Genomic DNA, 26,341 nt, shown 5'->3' with positions numbered 1-26,341 from the left:
AACGGCAGTTTGACACCCCTGGTCTAAATGAATGCAACTGGGATTGGAAAGGGATTGTTTTATTAGGTGGACTGAATGCACGGGTGGGAATCTCCCCTCAGGCAGGGACTCTGGTTGGTGTACAATAAAATGTTAAAATATAAAACAGCATGTAAGAATGTAAAAAAATAGAATTTAAAAAATAGAATTTTAAAGGGGCAAGGATGATTAAACCCTGTTAAATATTAGTAACTTACTAATAGATGTATATGGAAGTGAGACTTGCATATGAAGGCAACTTCAATCAGAATTCAATGGGAATGAGGTACAGGGTGGAAAAAGAAGCGACAGATGAAGAATGAAGAGGGTAGTGAATACAGCAGATTGAATATAATAATGAGTACAAGTAGTTTTCGACTTACAACCATTTGTTTAGTGACCATTCAAATTTAGAACAGCACTGAAAAAAGTGACATGACCATTTTTCACGTTTATGACCGTTGCAGCATCCCTAGGGTTACCGGGTCAAAATTCAGGCACTTGGCAAGTGGCACGTATGCCATGAATTTCCCTATCAAGTAGGCAGAACAGCAAATAGCAGTTCTGAAATCAAGCTTTATACAGGGTACAGAAAAGCAATTAATAATGAATCATTCACATCAGCAATCTCTAGCACAGTATCAAGTGTATAAATGTTAAAAAATACTGTCATAAAAGGAAGAGAAAGTGGGTTACCTAATGCTTTGAGGAGTTCTTCCCTAACTGCAGAGGTGAACTTTCTCACCAGGCACAGCGTTGTCATGACAGCAAAAAGAAGATTGTAGCTCAACACTATGTAGAAGTTTCCTAACCAATTAAACCTTCCAAAGTCCCCAAGGAGATCAAACCTGGTGATGCCTAATAAAGGGTGAGGGGAGAATACATTAATAAAGTTTGTACAGATATTTAGGAATTTTTAAACAATCTAATACATAGCATATGTATATGGAATCAGCTCCCCCCTGAGCTTCGGATGGCCCAAAATCTCCAATCCTTTCGCCGCGGCCTCAAAACACTCCTTTTCCACCAGGCTGACCTGGACTGACAGGCATTTTAATTAATTATATTTAGAATTTTTAATTTATTTTTAGTTTTTAATTTTATTTATTGCACAGATGATTTTAATTTTATTTTTATCTTAATTTCTGTACTTATTATATGTTTTGTTGTTAGCCGCCCAGAGTCCTTCGGGAGATAGGGCGGGATATAAATCCCATCAATAAATAAATAAATAAATATATCTTTTCACATAAAATTTGATAAAACAATTTTAAAACTCAGATATTTATACTCTCTATTTTTTCCTGTTCATCACTATTTTGAATTACACTTCAAAGATATTGTCTACTATATTGGAAAAAACCAATATCACAGCAATGAGTGTATTTATTTGATAAAATTGAATGATATAATCCTCCATGCCAAGCAAGATCATAAAGGAAAATATTGATAATCTGCATAACAAATTCTCTTCCAAAACTATTAAAGATGAAAACGCTGTATCATCTTTTCAAGTCTTTGATACAATGTTTGCAAAAATTAATTCTGCATTCAAATAAATGAAAAGTAGTTTGATAAAAGGGAAATTTTCTTTCCCATTTACCTTATCCATCCTAAGAACAGCTCAATGCTCCTTTTACCATCCTGAAATAAACTATTTTGAGACTAAAGCTTCTGTTTATGAATCTGTTCAATTTCTTTTCATCTAACCAGCGTTACTGGTCATAATTCAATGTGGCAAACATGCCCAAGACTCCTTCTTCCTATTTTCTTCACAACAACAACCCTCTGAGGTAAGTTGATCTAAGAGAAAATGACTGGTCCAAAGTCACCCAGCCAACTTTCATGCTTAAGGCGGGACTAGATCTCACAAAGTTTCTAGTTTTGTGCTTTAACCACTAGACCAGGGGTAGGCAACCTCGGCTCTTTTATGACTCATGGACTTCAACTCCCAGAATTCCTGAGCCACCATGGCTCAGCTTGGAAACCTCTCCCTTTCCCCTCAGCATGGCTGGCTCAGGAATTCTGGGAGTTGAAGTCCATGAGTCATAAAAGAGCCGAGGTTGCCTACCCCTGCACTAGACCAAACCAGCTGTTTTGATACATACTGACTGTTCTGCAAAGCCTCACATGACCCATTGTGCTCTGTAATGGTTATTAGTTTTATTTGATGTGTCTATGTACTTCGTTAACTCTCCTTTAGCTATTTGTCATTCCTGGTTTACTCCCCTTTATAACTGTACAGCAAACAAACATTTACAGACTCAAAAACAAGTGGGTATTTCGTCTTGGGTAAAGCAACAAATGCACCTAGCATCCAACAAACGAAAGAAAGAAAGAAAGAAAGAGAGAGAGAGAGAGAGAGAGAGAGAGAGAGAGAGAGAGAGAAAGAAAGAAAGAAAGAAAGAAAGAAAGAAAGAAAGAAAGAAAGAAAGAAAGAAAGAAAGAAAGAAAGAAAAAGAAAGAAAGAAAGAAAAAGAAATGAATGTTTTGTACCATTAAATTGGATGAGAGTTGTGCACATTAAAAGAGTTACTGGAAATAACCATGCCTAAGACAACTTAATGTGATCCCACTGAATAGAATTCCCACTGAACATGCCAACCATTTGCAGTTATTAAAATAGAGTTATCTGGGAAATATTTGCTTACGTTTGTATTTTCCAACTAGGAAAAATTCTAGAAAAACTTTCAACAATTTAAAGACAACTTCTGAAAGGATGGCATTTAACCAACATTCCATCCATGGAATGATGGAACGTGACAGGTGAAGAGAAGTGATAAAGTTCTCTTCATTCATAATGCTTAAAAGGCCAAACAAAATAAAGAAGCTCAGATTGTACATTAGTTAGCTTATCAAGCACCAACACATTCTGTGAAGTTCAGAAACTGACTACACATCAGTTTATCTATCCCAAGCAAATGTTCCACTAACCAAATTTATAATTTAACCTGATGACACATAATGTGTAGAAGAGATCCCTGTAGCTCAAGAATTAGAACTATTGTTAATCAGAGTGAAGAGATGATATGGGCTAAGAGAAAGTGCTTTTCAGCACGCTCTGCTTAGCAACTTCAAGGAGATGAAGAAGTTTGAAACCTCTAACTCACGGCTGTCAAATTCGCCATATCACGTGACGTGTCGTGACATATGGCGACTTTTTTTGCATTGGTGGAAGTGGGGTGGGCATGGCATCCGTCTGATGCAACCGGCCCGCGGGCTGGCAGTTTGTCACCTCTTCTCTAACTGATAACGCAGAACCAGTCACTGCATCACTAAAAGTGATTTCAGGACACGTTTCGATATTTTGGTTGCCAAACTAGCTTTGATTCCTTTGATCATAAGGATCCCATTAATTCTGCTAGACCTCTACGCGGTTTTCAATCATTTTGATGATTCCAAGTTGGGAAATTGGGACAGTGTAATGCAATAGCTCTTTTAACTTTAGAGACAAGTTTTAGGAATGTTGCATAGTTCTGTGGCATTCTGCACACAAGACCATCTAAGCATTTTAGTCTCTATACAAAAGCCACCAAGTGAGACGGATTTACAATACAGATTCAACTACACCAGCCTTTTCCACTTGACCTGGGTCAAGAATAGAAGTGCTGAATCTGTATCTAGATTTATAAACGAATTGTCAGTCAGCTCCAAAAAAAAAAAAAAAGGAAGCTCTTTGCTGACAGATCAGAGATAGCTCTATGTATCCATTCCTCTGGCAGGCAAGACCAAGAATTTTCTTTTGCGGTCCCTAGGTGGCACAAGAGAGCAGCCTTTCAGCCAGTGTAGGGACTGAGAAATGATAGCAGATATGAAAGACAGGCACTACAGAGACGACCCTCTGTTAAAAAATAACAAAAATCTTCAGACCCTCATTTCATAGTACATCTAATGTTTCTTTTCCTACAATATATGAACAACATCTTTAGCCACCACTTACCAAAGCAGCCCTCAGTGGGATTGGAACAGACTTATGAAGTCTTTTTTGCTGAAGGACACGTCCGACAAACAAACTTTCAAAGGGGCTCACAGGTTAAGCTTTTAGTACCTCATCAAGGAAGAGATTGAGCACCAAGATTTGTTGTTGTTAGCTGCAAAGTTGTGTCCCATCGCAACCCTATGGACAACGTTCCTCCAGGCCTTCCTGTCCTCTACCATCTCCTGGAGTCCATTTAAGCTCACGCCTACTGCTTCAGTGACTCCATCCAGCCACCTCATTCTCTGTAGTCCCCTTCTTCTCTTGCCCTCAATCTTTCCCAGCATTAGGCTCTTCTCCAGTGAGTCCTTCCTTCTCATTAGGTGGCCACAGTATTTGAGTTTCAACTTCAGGATCTGGCCTTCTAAAGAGCAGTCAGGGTTGACCTCCTCTAGGACTGACCGGTTTGATTGCCTTGCAGTCCAAGGGACTCGCAGGAGTCTTCTCCAGCACCATAGTTCAAAGGCATCAATTCTTTGGCGCTCAGCCTTTCTTATGGTCCAACTTTCACTGCCATACATTGCAACTGGGAAGACCATAGCCTTGACTATACGCACTTTTGTTGACAGGGTGATGTCTCTGCTTTTTAGTGTGCTGTCTAGATTTGCCATGGCTTTCTTCCCCAGGAGCAAGCGTCTTTTAATTTCTTGGCTGCAGTCCCCATCTGCGGTGATCTTAGAGCCCAGGAAAATAAAATCTGTCACTACCTCCATTTCTTCCCCATCTATTTGCCAGGAATTGAGAGGGCCAGATGCCATGATCTTGGTTTTCTTAATGTTAATTTTCAACCCAAGTTTTGCACTCTCCTTCTTCACCCGCAACAAGAGGCTCTTTAGTTCTTCTTCACTTTCTGCCATTAGAGTGGTATCATCTGCATATCTTAGGTTGTTGATATTTCTTCCAGCAATTTTAATTCCAACTTTTGATTCATCTAGCCCTGCCTTTCTCATGATGTGCTCTGCATATAAGTTAAATAGGCAGGGCGACAGTATACAGCCTTGCTGGACTCCTTTCCCAATTTTGAACCAATCAGTGGTTCCGTGTCCAGTTCTCACTGTTGCTTCTTGACCCGCATATAGGTTTCTCAAGAGACAAATAAGATGGTCTGGTACTCCCATCTCTTTAAGAACTTGCCACAGTTTGTTATGATCCACACAATCAAAGGCTTTAGCATAGTCAATGAAGCAGAAGTAGATGTTTTTCTGGAACTCCCTAGCTTTCTCCATGATCCAGCGTATGTTGGCAATCTGATCTCTAGTTCCTCTGCCTCTTCGAAATCCTGCCTGTACTTCTGGTAGTTCTCGATCCACATATTGCTGAAGTCTAGCTTGTAGGATTTTAAGCATGACTTTACTAGCATGAGAAATGAGTGCAATGGTGCGATAGTTTGAATATTCTTTGGCACTGCCTTTCTTTGGAATTGGAATGTAAACTGATCTTTTCCAATCCTGTGGCCACTGTTGAGTTTTCCGAACACCAAGATACCACCATGTATATGATACTCAATAAGCATTCATAAAAAGGCAGCTGTGACTTCTGTCCTCCTAGGTGCAGGCAATGAGTCTAAGTAGTTAATGTATTGGATTTCAGCCCATTTGAAATTTACTTGCAAAAAGTGTAATATTCGAGAAATTGAATATTTCCTTCTTTCTCCTCCGGTGGCCAAAGATGTACCAGACAATCTCATAAATATAAGCCACTGGTCCTTTGCCCTACACATTCTAGGCAAATGGCTGTCCAATCTCTTCTTAGAAACCTCTAGTGTTGCAACACCTACAACATCTGAAGGTAAACCGTTTCACTGATTAATCGTTCTGTAGGGAATTTCTCCTTTGTTCTAATTGATTCTCTCCTTGATAAGGTTCCATCAGTTACATCTTGTCCTGCTCTTAGATGCTTTGGAGAATAGGTTCTCGTTCTCTCTCTCTCTCTCTCTCTCTCTCTCTCTCTCTCTCTCTCTCTCTCTCTCTCACACACACACACACACACACACACACACACACACACACACCCATGTGAGGCTGATCCCTTTCACAGTTACTGTTGTTGATCTAGGAGTCCTAATGGACAAGCACTTACATATGAGCCAGTAGTGTGCTGCAGCTGCCAAAAAAGCTAATTCAGGCTAGACTGCATCAGTAGAGGAATAGTATAAGGTCATGTGAAGTGTTTAGTACCACTTTACATTGCTTTGGTAAGACCACACTTCTCCTATTCTATACCTGTGCCTTTAGTTTTTCTTGAATAAGTATAAAATCTTAATTTTCTCACCTCTGAATTGCATTTTGTTGGATATGGCTCGGTGTTCAAGTCTGTCAAGATCCTTCTGTATCTTGAGCCTTTCATCTGAAATGTTAGCTATTCCCTTCAGCTTGATGTTGCCTGCAAATTTGATTTGTTCCTCTTCTATCACTTCATCTAAATCATTTATGAAGACATTGAAGAGTACTGGACCTAAAACAGAACCTGGAAATATACCACTGCACGCTTCCCTCCATGTAGATGTAAGAAGTGGATTATGGTCCCACTCTAATGGTGTTCCCTTCTCTTTAAGACTCTGGATTCAGGATGAGCATAAGCGCTTTTGCCCCAGAAACTTTATGAGGGCAGTCCTTGCTGGGAAGTTCCAAAGAGATTGGACAAGATGGTATTTTCCTCAAATGTTTATCTTCAAGTCAATTTTAGGGCTTGAGGGAGGAAGCAAAGAAGCACTGGAATTGAAGGGAGGAAGTTTGATAAAAACGACCTCTTTTAGCCATCAATAAAAATCCCCTACTGAGGTTCAGAAGAAAGAAAAATGCTGTCTTGGATCCACTCTTCCAAACAATACAACCCACATGTCCCTTAGTTCCCCTCAAAGATGTGGAACTGTTCTGTTACCCAACAGAAGAGGGTGAGGAGTGCCTGTTACCTCCAGAACAACCACTGAAGATGATTCCTTGAGATGAACAAGAAGAACTGCTGAGAATGGTACAACTAAAAATTGTTCCAATGGCATGCTGGGGGAGGGAGAGATGTCTTGGTCTCCAGAAATCACGGAGAACCACAACATGAAGAAAGGAAAATCAAATATATAGTGAAGAGAAGAATCCAAAAAAAGATAGTAATAATAAAAAAGAAGTAAAGGAAGAATAGCTGAGAGCTCCAGAAGAAAAGAGTTTTCCAAAAGTTGACTAAATCTGTCTCAGACGTTTTTGTTCTATTGTGAATTAGGGGATATAAAAAAACATTTTTTTTGTCTCGTCTGTTAGTGCCCCTAAACATATGTTCCAACTATAGCATAGAAACCTCGCTATTTTCCAACTGTTGTTTTCTTATGCTTTTACTTTCTATTTTATTGCAGATATTTTACTCTGCATAAAAAAAAAATTGTAATGTAAAATACATTTTACTAAAAACTTAACAAGACTTCCATGGATTTGTAGGATTTCATTTTTGATAGGGGGAGGCACCAATATAGCTAATATTTAACAAGGTAACAATTTAACTCAAACACTTACGTAAAGCCTCGACAGGAAACAAACCCATAATTCAGGTGTAACAATGTTTATTCCCCAACTGGCCCAAAGTCATACACAAATGACTTCCATGCCTAAGAGAGGACTAAAAGATTTTAAAGTTTTTCCCTGTGCATTTGTAACCCACTCGTAGGGGCAGTGCTTATCTTTGATTCTCAGCCAAGGGAGCCTGAGTTGTCTGAAAGATTATTCTGTCATCATGTGACCAACATGAAAATACAGAACACAGTCACCTTCCTACCAATGTACCTATTTATCTACTAGCATTGGCATGCTTTCAAACTCCTAAGTTGGCAGGAGCTGGGGCGAGTAACAGGAGCTCACCCCGTAGCGCCACACTTGGTTGTCAAACCCAGCTTAACCTTTCAGTCAATACGCCACCCAAGTCAGAACTAACATTCAGGCTTATCTACCTATACTTTAGCATGCTAACCACAAGGCCAAACTAAGTTGCCACTAGTTCAACAGACGTATCAAGGCCAAGATCAGAAAGCTTAAACTTCATTGTCCATATATCTGTAATTCCATGGCGATAGATTAATATACTTAAATTACTGGGTCTCAAATTTTGATTTTTTTTACAAAGTGCAACATAATTGTATAATTAAGTACCACCCTACATTATTAGCATTTTGTTTTCTAAAAGTATAGCTGAACTTTTGGTAAAAGGGATGTCTACATTTGTTCAAGTTTCTGTAAAAAGGCTGATTTCAAATCAAACTTACCCAATGTCCTTGACATAACTGGCAGTGCTGAACTGAGGACTAAGATAGAAACACAGTTCCCAATTATCTGTTGAGACAAAAAAGGTATTATTTTAGTTAAAATGAAGTTTCTAATTGGCAAATAAAAATTGCAGTGTGTAAGTAGAGCATACAAAGCAATACTTTATCTCATTCTGCCCACCATTAAATTGTCTGGCTCCCTGGCTTATGCAGCACTCTGCTAATAATACTGTAAAACTAAGTTTATCAATTTTTCTAAAAATTCACAACAGCACAAAAACTTTTGATCTTATTTTATTTATCAAATTTATTGGCTGCCCAACTTACTACAAGCTAACTCTGGGCAGCTTACAATATTAAAAGATAAAACTATATAAATAAAATACAACAAAAACATAAAAAACAGTAGCTAACAGATGGGTATTTAGGCTGTCAGGGAAGGTCTGGAGGATTGGACCAGGCCGCACTCGAGGGGGGGGGAGTGGCAAGATGTTCCAGAGGGCAGGTGCAATAGCAGAGAAGGCCATGTGGCCCCAGCCAGCCAGATTTCCCTGGCCGATGGGGTCCACAATATGCCTCCTCTGCCATCATTGGTAGGGTGGACTAGTCCTAGTGGGATGAACAGATGACACAGCCTTGGACTTACAGTGAAAAGAGTCAGTAGCAGCTGTGACCAGGAGGGCATTTGTACACCTTCATACGGGGAACCAGTTGCATCTACAATGGTACGTTGGTACTCGGTGTTAATTTGTTCTGGGAGGTGTGATGGTACTAAAAAGGTCGAGTCCTAAACAAACCACGTGGCTTACCATAAAAACCTTTCTTTTGGCCAGGAAGAACTTTCTGTCTGTCCCTTTTCCTATGTCAGTGACCTTCTTGTCTGTCCTCTGTGGCCATCCCCCTCCATTTGCGGACACCTTCCCAGCATGCCTGACTTCCTGTCCATTCCCTATACTACTCCCCTCTTCCCTTAGCAACGAATCTAGCTAAACAAAGGCCAAGAACAGGTACAACATTTTCATGTCGAAATGCGTGGAAAACCAAAGCCAATGTGTTTTGAGGCAATCAAGTACCTAGGTACCACTGTATTCCTCAAGGTATGCCGTAAGATGACTTGCTTACATCCTAGTCACCACACAATTGGACTATTACAATGTCCAGTCTACATGGTGCTGCCCATAAAGACCTTGTACAGAATGAAACAGCAATAAAATGATGGGCATGCATTGATATGCCCATGCGACATCAGTTCAATTTGGCAGTAAGGGTCTGGGTATTGGCTATAAAGCCCTATGTGGCATAAGTTCAGATGGTTTGAGGGATCTCATCTCCATGGTTACTGCCCATCAGAGAAGAGCTGGCAGAACCGGCACATATTGGATCCACTCAATTAAACACCACCATCTGTAAAGACCCAAGAAGCTTGCCTCCTCTGTCATAGCACTTGCCCTTTGGAACCAGCCATTTAGCTCCAATCCTGATAAAGTTTCAAAGATTTTTAAAAAGCTAGCTCTTCTCCCAGGTCTTGGGTAAGGTATTTATGGTGCCCTGGATAGGCTGGCTGCAGTGCGGAGTCAGGACACTTAAAATGAATTTTTAAAATTGTTTTGCTATTTTAAGCATAAGCTGTCTACGTTCATTCTGGAGTGTGGCAATTTCTAAACCTTTAGCCAGTATCTGAACTGAAATTTTGCTACTTACATTAAATCTATATTCCTCAAAATGCTTATTTGTTGTCATGGAACATCTAAAGGTTGCATTTAAAAATTTTAAGCAGATTCAAAATAAACTCTGAACAAATGAAGATCAAGAGATAGAGCAACTAAAATACACCAAGCAAGACGCTGAAACTGAACTACAAGAAACTTCCTGCCTGCAGGCACAATGTCTAACAGACATAATGCAAACACCACGGCTGAAACCATTCACTTGCATGTTCAAAACTAAACCAGGATAGGCAAGTGTAAATTAATAGTGTTCATAGATGCTGATTGAACCTTAGGGCTCCAGTCTTTAAAACTGAGTGCACAGCTACCCTTACCTGGCCTCTAACCCAAATTTGCTTTTGTATACTTATTGTGCAGGTGCTTATACAAGGAACATTGTATTAATATAATGATGGAGAATAAGTGAGGGAGGTGCCGGCTATAGCTGGGCAGTAATTTATCAACTGCCTTTGTTTCCCAAAGCACAGTCTTGAGTCTAGGAAAAGAACACGTCGCCTTTAGAGGACATAAAGAATTACAATAAACAAACAGGAGCTGATATAGCATTATTCTTTCGAAGAAACAGAAAATGCTGAGGCCTTTTTTCAAGAGGAGTTCCAAATGCAAAAAAATCTGAAAAATCTGAAAGATATGTGGCTTACCATTTCTCTTTTTTTCAAAACGCTGTAGTATAAAAGGACTGAGCAAACATAATGGCACTGCTCAACTGGTTTAATCAAGGGTCTTCTGTACGGCTGTTTACTTTCCCATTTCTGAGAATTCCTGGAAAGATTAAAGCAAATCTCACCCTCACCCCCCCTACTTCGAACGCCTTTTTTTAAATGGAAAAGAAGAAAAGAAAAAAAAAGAGGAAACTCCTAAAAGAAATTGGCTCCTATTCATCTTGTTTGTAATGTTCCCCCTCCTATTTATGAAAACCCATTTTTAAGATCTCTCTTAACATGTACGCAACTGTTGGTTGCGATTGTGTAAACAGCCTCAGACTGAGAATTGCTGAACAGAATCTCTTAATCCATTCAAATTAAAAGAATCTATTGATATTATTTGTAATAACCTAAAGAGCCCCCCCCTTTCTCACACACACACACACACACACACACACACACACACACATCCTAGAAAAAAGGGTGTGGGAGAATGACTCATCATATTTTCTACGGCTACCTATCTCTGCAATTTCAGGCCTTTTCCAGCTTATTCCAAGCTACCCCAAATAAGCAAAAAAAAATAAAATTTGTTGATGAAAGTTTAAACGACTAATCGCTGTTCAGAATGCAATTACTGTCTGGCAGGATCAGATTTGCTTTGGTAGAAGAAATGGGACCAGAGGGAGAAGAAAAAACGTGATCTCGGGCTTTTTCACCCACCTTTGTCATAGTTGTGTCATCCTTCCTGGGGGTAAAGTCTCCAAAAATACGTAGGCTATAAAAGCCAACAACAGAGGAAACCATAAGGTAGCTGTGAGAATTAAAGGAAAAAAAAGAATTCCTAAAGAATGCAAGTTTCAGAGTCCTAAAGGTCTTTTAAGCCTTGCAAAGTATGCAGGAGGAGGGGTAAGAGAGAAAGAACATACACTTTGAGTGCCTGGGAATAGCTGGCCTATTGTCTCCTCTCTACTAAGCAGGCATCTTAGTAAATTAGCAGCCTCCCAGAAAATTAGACAGAATACTTGTTAACAGACAAGCACGCCTCATGAAAGAAAGGATACAAAATCAAAATGATCTCAAGTGCTGCTCCCACGAAACCAAATGTGGACAGAGAAGCATTTCCTATGCCAGGCCCCTGCAAGAATTTTTTTTTTAAAAAAAAAAAGGTATTAAGACAGGAGATGCCATTCTTTTACTTATTTTTTTAAAGACTGAATGCCTTGGACAATTCAATTGTATATCGTTTGTATTTTGTTTATTGGCTAATATTGAGGCAGTAATAATCACTGCAAGCCTCAGGATTAGAAACAGGATTTCACCTAAATAAGAAGCTATATCAGAATACCGGGGGTTTTTTTCGGGATTCAAAACAAATACAAATTTTCAAATAATTTGATGGTTAAAAATGCTGTAAGGGAACTAGAGAAATTTTAAAAGCAGTTCCCCTAATTAGATACTAGAATCCTGCCACAAATGCAGGAAAGTATTTGTGGCAGGATTTTAGTAGCTAACTGTATTCCATTTTTGTTGTATTAGTTCATTTTCAACAACCCTGACTCTGGCAACGGCTTGGCAAGTCTCTACAATTTTCTCTGCAAGATTGACAGAATGTTTGGCCGTTGCCTATTTCCCAGGGCTGAGAGAGAGAGACTGAATGGTTTAGAGTGGCACAAGTGGCTTCTGTCCCTAAAGATGGACTAGAACTCACAGTTACCTGGTTTCTAGTCCAAGTTTAACCGCAACACTAAAACAGCGTTTGCATGTGCAGATTTAATTCTTTTAAAGACTCTTTTCAGAGCAGAGATCTGTATCTGCTCGCTCAGAAGTAAATTTATTTGGGGGGGGGGAAGGGAATGTGTGGTAAACTAGATTGTGCGATCAAATCTGACATTACTGACATTGCGAAAGGAAAAGACTTTACCCTTGATCCCTTTGGCATTGCAGTTTCATCAACCAACAGACGCAGAATGTTGCAAGCAACTAAGAGCACGGAGAATGCCTGAAAAAAGAAGCAGAAAATCCAAGCAGTTTTGTGCAAAAACTGTTTGCTCCGTTTTGCAGCAATGGCTTGAACACTTCTGAGATTTAACAAACCAAAAAAAAAAAACCCTAAAGGAGACAATTCCTGCAATTCCTTTTTTTTTTATGATCCTCAATTCAGACACGTGTGTGGAATAAATTACTATCTTCAAGAGGCCAAGTGGGTCTTAAGCAATGTAAAGAAATTAGAGCTTACCGTTTCAATTAGCAGTAGTATCATTACAGCTGGATACACAAGGTTCCTTTCCCAGGCAGAAGCCTTTTTCCGTCGCTCTTTAAACAGAAGAAAAATGTCGCGGTGGCTTGAGACAAATATATACAATCCTTTTAAAATTAGAAGCTCTGTAGCCATAACCTTAGCCAAACAACCAAAAGCAGTCCAAGCATTCTCTGAGATGGACCACTAAAACTTCAAGAGCAAATTGGCCTACTTATGTACTTTCAGCTCAAACATCCTATCCTGCCAAGCACCAGTCTTCCCACTCCCCAGCATAAGTAGTAAAGACATGTTTCTCAACCTTGGCGACTTTAAGATGTGTGGACTTCAGCTCCTAAAATTCCCCAGGCAATCATGCTGGGTGGGGAATTCTGGGAGTTGAAAGGTTTTAAAGTTGCCAAGGTTAAAAAAAAGCACTGTAATAAAGGCTAAATAAATAAATCATTCTGAACGAATCTGCTTCCCAAAATGGAGTAAGGTTCTTTTTTTAAAATAAAAGTTCTTATTAGTGGAATAAGGTTCCACTAATAAGGTTCCAGTTATTTTTTTAAAAAAGTGTGAGTACTTTAAATCACCGCCCTGAGTCCCTAGGGAGAAGGGCGGTATAAAAATTTAATAAAACTGAAAACTAAAACTGAAATGGAACGGCTTTCAAAAGATCTGATCCCCTGGACTGGAATCAGAAGTGGAGTATTTCAGCAATATTGAATTTCTTCCAATCTGACTTAAATTATTTTATTTACAAATGGAGATAAGCAATAGCAGAAGGAAGGCATGAAGGAAACTAACATGCCAACAGTATTTATTTTTTTTTATGTATCTTTTCAATAAGAATTCTTCCTCGCAAAAATCAGCTAAAAACTGAGTTGCCTCGGACTGCGAGATCGGTACCAAATGAATTTAATATTTTTTTTAAAAAATAATAAACATTAAACAACACTTTAATACAAATATGAATAGAATACAAAGCTGATTAACAACATCTTTTGGTAGGGGCCAATTATAATATGAGGTGGCTAGTGTCTAAAAGGGGGGAATACATTAATGTATGAAAAATAAGTTTTTAAGAAACCAGTACCATCAGAAGAATCATGTCTCTAAATTCCAGACTGCAGGAGAAAATCTAGAATTTAGAGACATGGTGCTTCTGATGCCAACCTTGCCCTGATGTGAGTGGCACTCTCAATGTCTTTTACAGCCTAATATGAGACACAGGATGCCAGCTTACAAAGCTCTTTGATGTGCCATGACAGGGTTCTTCCTATAGTTTTAATCTGATGTTTCCCAGGCTCCATTACTGTGGACAGCAAAATGGCGGCTCAGGGGTTAAGACCCTGGATTGGTCAGCTGGAGGGTCAGCAGCCCAAGTTTGAGACCCGATGTCCTCATCCCAGCTGCTTCCAGCTTAGCAGCTTGAAAGCATGCAAATGAAAATAGATAAACGGGTACCACCTCGGTAGAAAGGTAACAGCACCCTGTGACATCATGCTGGCCACACGAGCGCGAAATGTCTTCGGACGGCGCTGGCTCAATGGCCTTGAAACGGAAATGAGCAATGCCCACTACAGTTGGCAACGATTAGTGGAGTAAAATCCGCAGGGACTTATTTATCTTTCCCCATTTCTATTAGAAATGATTCTCATTTTTTTAAAAAATAATAATAAGGAAACAGAACTCAAAATAAGAACATTATACTAGTGTAAAGAGCCATGGAAATGTCTTTGGAGAAAATCCAGAGGCCATCAGAGGATAAAAGTTCCTGATTCCCTCAGTCTAAGAAGAGGAGACACAGACAGATTTGTGAGACTTTGTTAATAGCAAAGTTCTAGTCTTCTTGTGAAATCTGTTTCCAGATCTGGCCAACCTTGAAGGGCTGACATTCTGGAAATGTCTAAGTATTACACTAAAAGGATATTTATCCAATATATACCTAAAGTATTTTTTGTAAGAACAGTAGATAATATTTTTCTCATATTTCCAAAAGTAAGAGGTTTTACTCCAAGATAAAGCACAGTAGATACCAAACCAAAAAAAGGAGGCAATTACCCAATTTTGTTTTCATGCTCTTCACATTATTCAACTCCTGCTCAAGTTGTTTTGTATTGTACTCCACGGCGGAAAATCCTCCTGTGCCAAAATAAAAATACCGTCATCTCTATTAAAATATTCCATCAATAGTACCCAACCATTTTGTTAACTACAAGAGGAAAAACAGATTAAGGTAAGGAAAATGTCTCTGTAAAGTATAAATCTTGTACTCTAATGGCAGTTTTCACTCCCATTACAATACATTTTTCTAGATGAAACAGGTGTGGGCTAAAGAAAATGGTTTTTATATGTGGTGACAAATAGTCAGGATTTTTTAAACAAAGTTTATTTAATTTTTAAAAAGAACTGGGCCACACCTTCAGATAGCCATTTAGCTATTTCTAAACTACCAGAGGGTGTGGTTCATGGGGTTTTTTTAATTAAATGAATTTTGCTTTAAAAATCCTGACTATTTAAGTTTGTGACTTCCTTGAAATCTCAAACAAACTCAAACAAAATTCACTTTTCACTATGGTAACTAAACTAATTCTTTTATATATCCACATATTTGCATGCTCAACTGTGAGCCTCTGCCTTAAATTTACATATTCACCACTTATATGGGAAATGCATCAGATCCTTAATATTCATCTTAACTTAAAAAAAATGATAACCCTTACAACAACACTCCCCAAAATGATAACAGCGTGGAACTAATAGAACTAATCCTGGTAAATTTCCAAGGAAGGAAGCAATATTTTAGAGCAATCAAATCACATCTCTGGAAGACGGAGAAAAGTATTGAATGCAAGCTATTCAAAGCACCATGGGCTCTCAACTTTATTTCAAACAAGCACAAAAGTTTAATGACTGCATTGTCTGGCCAATAAATCAAATTGGTAGACAGAACTTGTTCAGACTAGTCATGAAAAATTAGAAGGGATTCTCCAAGAAAACCACAAAGCGGCTCATTTAAGGTCAATTTAACAGTATTATTTTGTTTTTTCTTCGGTCCCAACATAATATTTCAGTACCTCAAAGGAAATTGTAGGAGTATCTATTTGCATTCCCTGTAGGTGATTGGCAGTTCAACTCCAATTAGTTCAAAATTACACTGTTACTAGTGTGCAATAAAAACAACACCTTTCATCTTTCTTACATAGGTTAGAATACCTTCAGACCTAATAACTTTGATCAAATAAGTATTTTTGATCCTGCTCCACCCGTCTCCTGGGATTTAGGAAAACTAATAGCTAACAGCAACTTTTCCTTTTTAATATAAAGAAAGTTTGAGCTTTATTCTTTTCGTGCACAAATAATGTGGGTATTAAAATACAATATGGAAGAAACACATTTTCTCTCCAATTTCTTTAATAACAAAACAATTTATACAGGCTAACCATTGCAGAGATAATTTTTCTTCTCCAAACTTCCTGTGTCAATAAAATTATATGAAATCTGAAGTTCAAAAGTACACACTTTCCTAATTATTTATACTATGTTTAAAAAGTGAGAATTTTAAAACACACAACTAATTGTAATTCAGGATTCTGCAATTTGAATCCTATTAACATAATACCGAATTACATTGGATTCAAATTTACCTACTAGAAAACTATTAAAATTACTTCTACTTCTCAAGAGGAAGGGGTACTGCAATCCTTTATTTATAATAAAATCGTGAGTTTCTGCCAAACTATGATTTAACATCAGTGATATGTTTTCAGTTTGATCTTATACATTTTTTTAATTCTCAGAACATATAAAGAAAAGATATTATACCCTATGGCATCATTTTGCAGAGTATGGTTTCCAGAGCACCTCCAAAGGTTGCCACAGAATAATTTTAAATTTTACCAAAGGATCAGATGTTAAAATGCATGAAAAATGAATCATTTTTATCATTTGCAGAATTCTGCTTTTAACTTAGTCAAACTGAATGATTTGACTACATTTAAGCAAGCTGCATTTTCCATTAAAACTTGCAAAAGTCCTACTCAAAAATAACATATGACCAGTGTTACTTATAATTTCTGTACAACCAGTTTTGTTTCTCGGTTATGTTAACTTGCTATTCAGTTCGTATTAGTTTATAATTTTTTGGAATATTTAATTATAAAAGAACTGACATAGTACAATGCTTCTGGGCCACAATCAGTCATTACACACCTGCTGAAAAGAAGAATATTCTTTCTTATTTATTTATTTACCTGAGGTATTTTTATCCCATATTTATTACTTTATAAGTAACTCAAGATGTCCAACATAATCCAAGACACCTCCCTCCTCCTATTTTCCTCACAAGAACAAACTTTTGAGGTGAGTTGTGCTGAGAAAGAGACTGGCCCAAGATCACCTAACAGGCTTTCATGGCTACGGTGGGACTAGAACTCATATTGCCCTAATTTTTAGGCCAGCAACTTCACCACTAAGCCAAACTGGCTCCAAACTTACACCAAATATGTGGTGTTCAGGATTTCTGAAACTAGCATCCTCTGTAAATATTGGGATACAACTGCCATAATACCTAAATGCAATACTATAAAAGCCAGGCTGTAGTAACTTACCATTTAACCTTCTCATTATAGCTTCTTCTTCTAGAGTAATAATATATATCTGCTCATCCAAGTCTTCAAGAATCTATGTTTAGATATACAGATACCATATCAGATAAAATATTTGAAGATTGCACTCAATTTACTATGCATAAGAGAGAAAGAGAACTAAGAGTCCTTACAAAAAAACAAACCTGGATATATGCAAAATCAATGTGAATTGATGTTTGTTTGTTTATTATTTATTTATTTATTTATTTATTTATTTATTTATTTATTTATTATTCATTCATTCATTCATTCATTCATTCATTCAGTTTATATACTGCCCTACTCCCAAAGGCCTCAGTACGGTTTACAAGGCAAAATTTAAAAACAATACAATATAAAATTAAAATTAATTTAAATTAAGTCTAGCCGCAAAAATTAAAATCACAATTTAAAAACATTAAAACCCCTCAGTCCAGACCAGATAGCTCAAAGAGCCAGGTTTTTAGGTCCCGGCGAAATGAACGAAGGTCGGGGGCAGTCCGGAGTTCCGTTGGCAGTTGATTCCATAGGGCAGGTGCACCCACAGAGAACGCCCTCCCCCTGGGGATCGCCCGTCGGCAATCCTTGACCAGTGGTACCCTGAGGAGGCCCTCCCTGTGGGAGCGCACAGGATGATGGGAAATTGACGCTGGCAGCAGGTGCTCCCTTAGATAATCCGGGCCCATGCCATTTAGGGCTTTATAGGTCATCACCAGCACCTTGAATCTCACCCAGAGGGCAAGCTTCCCTGATTAAACAATACCCAAAGTTGAAATAATCCAACAAAACAGGAAGAGAAAAAAAAGGGGGGAAACCCCCTTTGCTATAATATCTGCAATTTCACTTTGTATGTTGCCCAAACTGGGCGAGTGTGCAAAGCTTCATTTGTGCATACATGGGAGCTAGGTTAAATGAGCCTTGGTGGAGCAGTGGGCTAATGCCTCCTTCAGTAACACCAGCTGCCTGCAATTAGTGCAGGTTCGCATCCCACCAGGCTCAAGTTTGACTCAGCCTTCCATCCTTCCGAGGTAGGTAAAATGAGGACCCAGATTGTTGGGGGCAATTAAGCTGACTTTGTAATAATGCCGCTTGGGGGTGTGTGTATGAAAGCCCTAACAAGCAGGCATATACATAGAATGAAGGCTACTGCTAAGCTTGTAAGCCGCCCTGAGTCTTCGGAGAAGGGCGGGATATAAATGGAATAAAAATAAAAATAAAATAAATAAAATGTGCAAAACCATCCCCTCCCTCATTTCTGCCGTCACTACTCCAGGTCCATGGAGCTAGAAAGGTTGGAGACCACTGCCCAAACAACTTATGTCCATATGTTAGATAACAATTTAACATTAACAATACTTACTGTTGGCTTTACAAGCAATTGTCCCATCACTGTAAACATACGGGAAAGTCCTACTGGTGTACAAACTGTAGAGGAACACACATATTATCTATCATCTTTGATTCATTATCCAAAATTACAATATCCTTATCGAGAAGTTTTTATTTAAAAAAAGCCAAATACCTCAGATCTTCTTGAAGAAGTTAAGTTAGCATCTTAAAATACATAGCTATAATTAGGATTAAACCTTATACTTTACATCTAATGTACATTTTTACCAAACCAATAAACAATCTAACAGCATATTCTATAAAATAGTTCCAGGAAAAAGATAAATGGTAGATTAAGTTGTTATTGTATATTGGTAAATAATAAGATGAAGGCAGTTTCTCCTGTGGTAGGACAAATAACTTCACCTCAGTTTTCAAATGCAATAATTAGTGCCAAAGATATTGAAAGCTCAGGTCACACTAACTTGATGACACAACTAACTTCATTTTTTTATTGAAACTTTTAATCTTTCTGAAAATGAAAAGATCCATTTTAAATTCATCACAGTGTTTGCAACCCAGTAGTTAGATCAGTTGATACACAACATCAAGTCAGTTTCCTAGATTTTTAATTTAAAAGTACCTCACCAAAATAGTGTGATATACTAATAAAAGTATTCAACTGGGGGGGAAATAATATGTGTTTTATGCACTTTTAAAAATATTTATTTTGTATTTTTGTCCCTTTTTTGAAAGAAAAAAAATAAAGTTTTGTTTTTACATTTGAAGTTTTATTTTATTTGAATAAAAATATTTGAATAAAATAAGAAAAAAAAGTATCCTACAAAAATGCAATATAAAAAAACTTGGAGATTTTAAACAACTCGTATCTGAAAACTGGAAATACATAGAAACATAGAAAACTGACAACCAAAAAAGACCTAGGTGTCCATGAAGTCTGCCCTTTGAGGGTTTTTTAATTTTATTTTATTCAATTTTTACCAGATGATGGATCTGGGCGAGTTTAATCTATCAAACATACTATTCTTCAGTGTTCATTTTGCAAAGATATCTAAAGTTCTCTTCTTTTCCTTGTACTGAAAATATTGTCACTTTGCATAGATCAAGCTTATGTCCATTTATTAATCCCATCATATTATAAGAAGTTACTATTATTGTGATGTAGTGTGTAAAATCCATGTGGAGTTGATCTTACAAGAGACAATTCCCATATTTCTTTGTATTCACTGTTGTAAACTAAAATTATTTAATGTTAGTTTGTCATTATACTTCAGGTAGTCCTTCACTTAAAACCACAACTGAGCCAAACATTTCTGCTGTTAAGTGAGACGTTTATTAAGTGAGTTCTGCTCCATTTAACGGCCTTTCTTGCCACAGTTGTTAAGTGAATCACTGCAGTGGATAGGTTGTCACCTAGTTAAGTGAATCTGGCTTCCACATTGACTTTCTTTGTCAGAAGGTTGCAAAAGGGACAGAGCAACGGTCTAAGTATGAACCAGTTGCCAAGCATCTGAATTTTGATCACATAATCATGAGGATGCTGCAAAGATTGTAACAGTGAAAAATGGTCGTAAGTCATTTTTTTCAGTATCATTGTAACTTTGAATGGTCACTAAATGAAGTGTTATAAGTCGAACGTTACCTGTATCTTACATTCTATATTCCTTATTTCATGCTTTTTGTAGTTTTGGTGTTAAGTATAAGTCAGAATTTCTCTATTTATATATACTGACCTAAGTATTATAATAGTACATTTTGGTGTCTAATGCTTATTTTATTTATTTTTTATTTTAATTCCATTTATATCCCGCCCTTCTCCGAAGACTCAGGGCGGCTTACAAGCTTAGCAGTAGCCTTCATTCTATGTATATGCCTGCTTATTAGGGCTTTCATACACCCCCCAAGCGGCATTATTACAAAGTCAGCTTAATTGCCCCCAACAATCTGGGTCCTCATTTTACCTACCTCGGAAGGATGGAAGGCTGAGTCAACCTTGAGCCTGGTGGGATGCGAACCTGCACTAATTGCAGGCAGCTGGTGTTACTTAAGGAGGCATTAGCCCACTGCTCCACCAAGGCTTAGTATGCAAGACTAAAAAGACATGGAAAGAGACGAGGATGGTTAGGCTTGAAAAGAGGTGATTGAGAGAGGAGACAAGCTGTTTTCAAAAAATTATGCTAGTGTTTCTTAAATCTTTTATCCACATGACTCTTTCCTACTTTTAAAACTTATTAAGAACCACCAAAGAGCTTTGTTTATATGTACTATATTTTTTGAGATTCACCATTTTAAATTTTAAAATTGATTCACTCACAGAAATGAATCACTGCTGAACAATGTAAAAGTAACAAGATTAGATATTAAGATATTTTTCATGAAAGAAACCTATATGATTTTTTCAACAAATATAGTAATGAGAAGAGACATTGTTTTATATCTTTGCAAATATATTCAATATATTCGTTCGTTTCTCCGGGACCTAAAAACCTGGCTCTTTGAGCTATCAGGCCTGGACTGAGGGGTTTTAATGATTTTAAATTGGGATTTTAATTCTTGGGGCCATATTTAATTTTATTTTATTTTAACTTAATTTTATACTGTATTGTTTTTTAAATTTTGCCCCTTAAACCGCCCTGAGTCCTTCGGGAATAGGGCGGTATACAAATTGAATTAATAAATTAATTAATAATAAATAAATATGACAAATAATTTTGATACTGCAGACCTTTGCGAGGGTCTTGAAGGAAAGCTCAGGCTATATTTTAAAAAAGACGGCTACAGAGATTTAAAACCTGTCCTTTCTTCTTCCAGAGGATAGAATAATGGATTTAACCTACACAAAGAGACATTCCAAATAATTTCTATAAGTAAGAATAGTTAACAGTGGTTCAAAATTGAATCCAATGGACCCAGTGAAATGTTAGGCTCCACTTTGCTGGAGGCCTCCAGCTGGACATAGGCATTTGTCTGAGATGATTTATATTGCTTTGTTTCTTGTTCAGGATTTCATTATTACTAGTCCAGTATACATGTGGACTGAACAGCAATTTTAAACATTACTCCTACTTTTTACTTGACTTATTACTTATTTATTTATTGCTTCATTGGGGGCAATGAAAGCCAAATATAGGACACTCACACAGTAAATAGCAAGTGTCTGATACCTGCATTGAGAGGCCAAAAAGCCTTACTAAATATTATTTCTAATATATGCATGGAAAACTTACGTAGAAGTAATAAACACCCCATTAAAGATATACAGGAATATAAATAAGGGAGGTAGAATTCCCAAAGATCTGAAATTAAAGAATACATAATTTAGTATATTATTTCATCTAATATACATGAAAGTAAGAAAAAGAATGTTTTCATGTACTCTATTACTGGCCTCAAATATGCAACAGCATTCTTGCTAATAAAAATAAAATTGATTAAAGGCAATCACTTCTCTTCAAATGATTTTTTTTTAAAATCAGAAAACAAATCTCTGTGGGAAAGGCAGATCATCCAGGAGATCCAATCTCAACATCTGCAAAATCAAAACACTTTCTCTTGCTCTCAACTGGATTACAACCTTTCAATTAGCATTTTATAATTTTTTAAATTGACATTTTTGTTCCTGAAATGAAGAAACAAATTGTCACTGTTATCCCACACAGCAGTTATCTCAAACCCAAACCCAAGTTTGAAACATAAGATGGGAAGAAATAAAAATATTTAAAAAGCGTCAGCCTATAAAAATGTAGATTTGTTTTGTCTAATGGCTACTCAGTTACCTTTCTTTAGAAAAGCAGAACAGAGAAAAGATTTTCTTACCATACAAGGACTCCATACTTGCAGCATCATTGTCTATGAGAGCTGAAGCTACCCACACAATTCCAAGGATAAGCAACGCGAGAAGAATGAGCATAACAAGGGTTTCCAAAATACGTGCTTTAATTCCCTATTTTAAAAAATGCACAAAGTAAAGAAGAAATAAATACAAACATAGATATATTGATATTTTCTTAAAATTTGCTTTTTTGAGAAGCTAAACCAAAATTGAAACACCTTGGAGAATTTTTTTTTATAATCCTTAATAAGTATCATCTGTTCCATTTTTATTTATGTTCATTAAAGTTATTCATACTAGATTCACAAAGGCTTTTTTTTCATTAAGACACTCAATTTGGTAGCTATATCAGCAAACAATACTTTGAATTTCAAACAAAATAATAACAACAACAATAATAAATAATAATAATTTGTTTCCTATCAAAGCAAATTAGTCTGAGAATTAATAGGTCCGTTATAACTTCAGTTACAAATTTTCTTACAACGTTTGGAAAAAACTTTTATCTGCTCCATGCAATAGCATCAAGCATAAAGCCGTTATAAAATCTAGAAAACAAGTTTTTTAAAAAATCACCCAAATAACTTCAACTTTTATTCAGCACAAGTGGAAAAAATGCAAATGCAACATTGCTTTTCTCCTAGATCTGGCTAGTTGAAGAGATTTAATTGCTGTGGAGCAAAAGGAAGCCAACTCTCATTAGAATTCCCAGCCCAAAGTTTACAGTGCCAAGAGGCTAAACAGTAGGGCTCCAAATCATCATGTTAAATACAGGTAGTCCTCAACATACAACCATAATTGAGCCCAAAATTTATGTTGCTAAGTGAAACATTTGTTAAATGAGTTTTGCCCCATTTTACAATTTTTCTTGCCACAATTGTTAAGTGAATCATTGCATTTGTTAATAACATGGTTATTAAGTGAATCTGAACTCATCGACTTCGCTTGTCAGAAGGTCACAAAAACTGATCACATGACTCCAGGACACTGCAACCGTCATAAATATGAACTATCTGAATTTTGATCATGTGACCTTGGGGATGCTACAATTTTTATTTTATTTTTTTAATTTATATTCATTTTTATTTTTCCATTTTTTCCCACAAACTTCCTACTTCTTTTTCTGTCTCTTTACTAATGAAGGCCTGACATAAATTAGCTAGAAAAGGAGAAAAAGTCATTTGATCACAAAATGCAATGCAGTCACTTTTATGTAAGTTTGCCAAAAGGAACATCAATTAGGACAATTTCAAACTGTGAAACAGGATAGAAGTAGATTAAAACAATGTGTGCTCCTCTTCCATTGTGCTATCATGTTGTTCAGCTTCACAGACTGGCCTCTTCGCTTCCATCTGGCCTAATTAATTAAAGAAATTGCTACTATTTCCTTTTATTAGCTAATGGTTTATAGCCACAGCAATAGCACTTAGACTTATATACCGCTTCACAGTGCTTTACAGCCCTCTCTGAGCGGTTTACAGAGTCAGCCTATTGCCCCCAACAATCTGGGTCCTCATTTTACCGACCTCGGAGATGGATGGAAGGCTGAGTCAACCTTGAGCCGGTCAGAATCGAACTGCTGGCAACAGTCCTGCAATATTGCATTCGAACCACTGCACCACCACGCATTAGTTAGAATTTATGTCCCTTTATTAAGCATCCTCTTTGGATGTTCTTGGTTAAGCTCTGAATCCACAGATTTTCTGCACTGAGTACCAAACACCGAAATATCTAAATGCATGGCACAACTCAGTTCTAAAATTACTTCCATAAAAGCTTGCTCAAATCTTCCCATCACACAGCAGTTAGATTTATTCCAAATACTTATGCTTCCATTTATGTAGGCAGAAGAAATCTGCTTCAGCTTCACTTTGGGGAAGTGGGGTAAATAACCTAGTACAAGATATAACACAGCCCTTCCATCAGTAGAAGATGGTTTCTTCTTAGGAAAGTACTTCTTGCTTCCAAGTCCCACACCGCCAACTGCCTTTTTACATGACAGACACAATTGGTCAAACAGAATTATTTGAGATACCTTTTTCCTCAGTGCTCTAAGGGGGGGGGAATATCTCTTTTTTCAAAAGTGCAAGCTAACCCCTCTAGGCCGACAATAATCTGTCTGAATTAATGAAATAGTTTAACTAAAATCCTAGAGTCATGTTCAGTTTTGTTTTTCAAGCAAACACTACACCTATCCATGATGAGCAACCATTTTTTATATATGAATCTTGATGTTACATTCAAAAAAAATTATTAAAACTGGTTGCAAAAAGGGATTGATATGAGACACTTGTTGAATCCTAGGTTATTATGAATGAACACCATTCACTGGCATTTAAATTTGCTGGTGACGAAGGAAAAATAATCATTTTTAAAGGAACCAACAATATTAATGCAACAGGCATAACCATGATCATGGCCATTATTACAGAAACAAATTAGTACAAATAGTACTATTTCCTGTACTGTAATAATACAGTAACAAATAGTACATTTGCCATACTACATATAACACTTGTGTATGGAAAAATAATGTCAGTTATGGGACATCCTCAGGAACAAGGCACACTAAACTCCCTTTTTACAAACAAAACAAAAAATGCAGAAAACAGAGCCAACAACTGCAACTAAGAACAAGAGGCTGAAGAGCAGATCAGGTTTTTAGACCCTGCCTGGAGAAAGAGATGAGGAGAGATTGCCCACATGATGCTCCATACAATTGTTCCTCAACAATGACAAGGCTGCAAGACATCTGCAAGGTAATCTGCCATTCTCGCCTCAGCCAAAAATTGGGACAACTTACTGTGGCCAGTTCACTGTGGGACAAGAGTTACACTAATATCGAAGAAATGTTGGAACAGAATAATTAAAGAAAGGATGCAAAAGGAGGGACAAAATGAAATGTGAATGACAGAAATTAACACAGTTTTTAAATTATTTTAAATAATTAAATTGAATTGTTGAACTTGCCACAGTTGGCTGTGACAAGTTGGCCACGGCAAGTTGTCCCATTGTGCCAGTGTTGGAGCCTTCAAAGGACAATATATCTGCACTTCTTTTGCTAACCACATTTGGAAATTGCCTATTAATTCGAAACAAGTTAAACACCTTCAAAATGACAAGGCTGAAAATGCTGGGTGAATGCCCCCAACCCTTAATGTAACAAAATGAAACTTCATCTTTATAAGTTTTAAGAATTCAAAATAGCAAAAAGCAAGGCAAGGTTCTGACTGTAGAAAGTTTTAAAATGATTAAGGGCTCAGAAAATGTTGAAATATTTGATTTTGAATATCAAGACTTTGAAGTTAACTTTGAAACCATAATCACTTTCGATACTGGGGATATGTTTATGTTTATGTTTTATTTAATTTATATACCGCCCTTCTCCCTGGGGACTCAGGGCGGTTCACAGGGCATATAAATAAAAATACAATACTATACAAAAGTTAAAACAAAGATTAAATCAGTGCCCAATTAAAAAACAATAATACAATCTAAAATGACAATTTAAAACCCAACTCCCCCATCAGGCCAGACCGGCCAATTCAAACAAATGGGTCTTCAGACCACGACGGAAAGTTCGGAGGTCCGATGCCGTCCGGAGCTCCACCGGCAGTTGGTTCCACAAAGCCGGGGCACCCACAGAGAAGGCTCTCCCCCTGGGGGCCGCCAGTCGGC

At 37.2% G+C, this 26,341-nt stretch overlaps 1 protein-coding gene across 4 annotated transcripts in view; it reads right to left on the bottom strand.

Moving 5' to 3' along the window:
• The window catches only part of LMBR1 (limb development membrane protein 1), a 58,089-nt gene that overhangs the window by 3,706 nt on the left and 28,042 nt on the right, over positions 1-26,341 (bottom strand). Inside the window, exons 6-16 of one of the 4 annotated variants that reach the window (XM_083376714.1) lie at positions 22,648-22,774; positions 22,059-22,127; positions 18,842-18,906; positions 17,464-17,536; positions 14,915-14,995; positions 12,848-12,924; positions 12,533-12,610; positions 11,673-11,746; positions 11,332-11,422; positions 8,238-8,304; positions 715-876 (exon numbers count right to left, since the gene is read on the bottom strand). In XM_083376714.1, coding sequence (XP_083232840.1) covers positions 715-876; positions 8,238-8,304; positions 11,332-11,422; positions 11,673-11,746; positions 12,533-12,610; positions 12,848-12,924; positions 14,915-14,995; positions 17,464-17,536; positions 18,842-18,906; positions 22,059-22,127; positions 22,648-22,774 — 964 coding nt within the window. Of the gene's footprint in view, positions 1-714; positions 877-8,237; positions 8,305-10,613; positions 10,727-11,331; positions 11,423-11,672; positions 11,747-12,532; positions 12,611-12,847; positions 12,925-14,914; positions 14,996-17,463; positions 17,537-18,841; positions 18,907-22,058; positions 22,128-22,647; positions 22,775-26,341 lie in introns of those variants that run through there. The other 3 variants (XM_083376717.1, XM_083376715.1, XM_083376716.1) reach the window with 3 other exon arrangements.

The sequence above is a fragment of the Vipera ursinii genome (assembly GCF_947247035.1).
Source record: "Vipera ursinii genome assembly, chromosome: Z".
In the NCBI taxonomy this organism is placed as follows: Eukaryota; Metazoa; Chordata; class Lepidosauria; order Squamata; family Viperidae; genus Vipera; species Vipera ursinii.
This window is presented reverse-complemented; position numbering and strand designations above follow the sequence as displayed.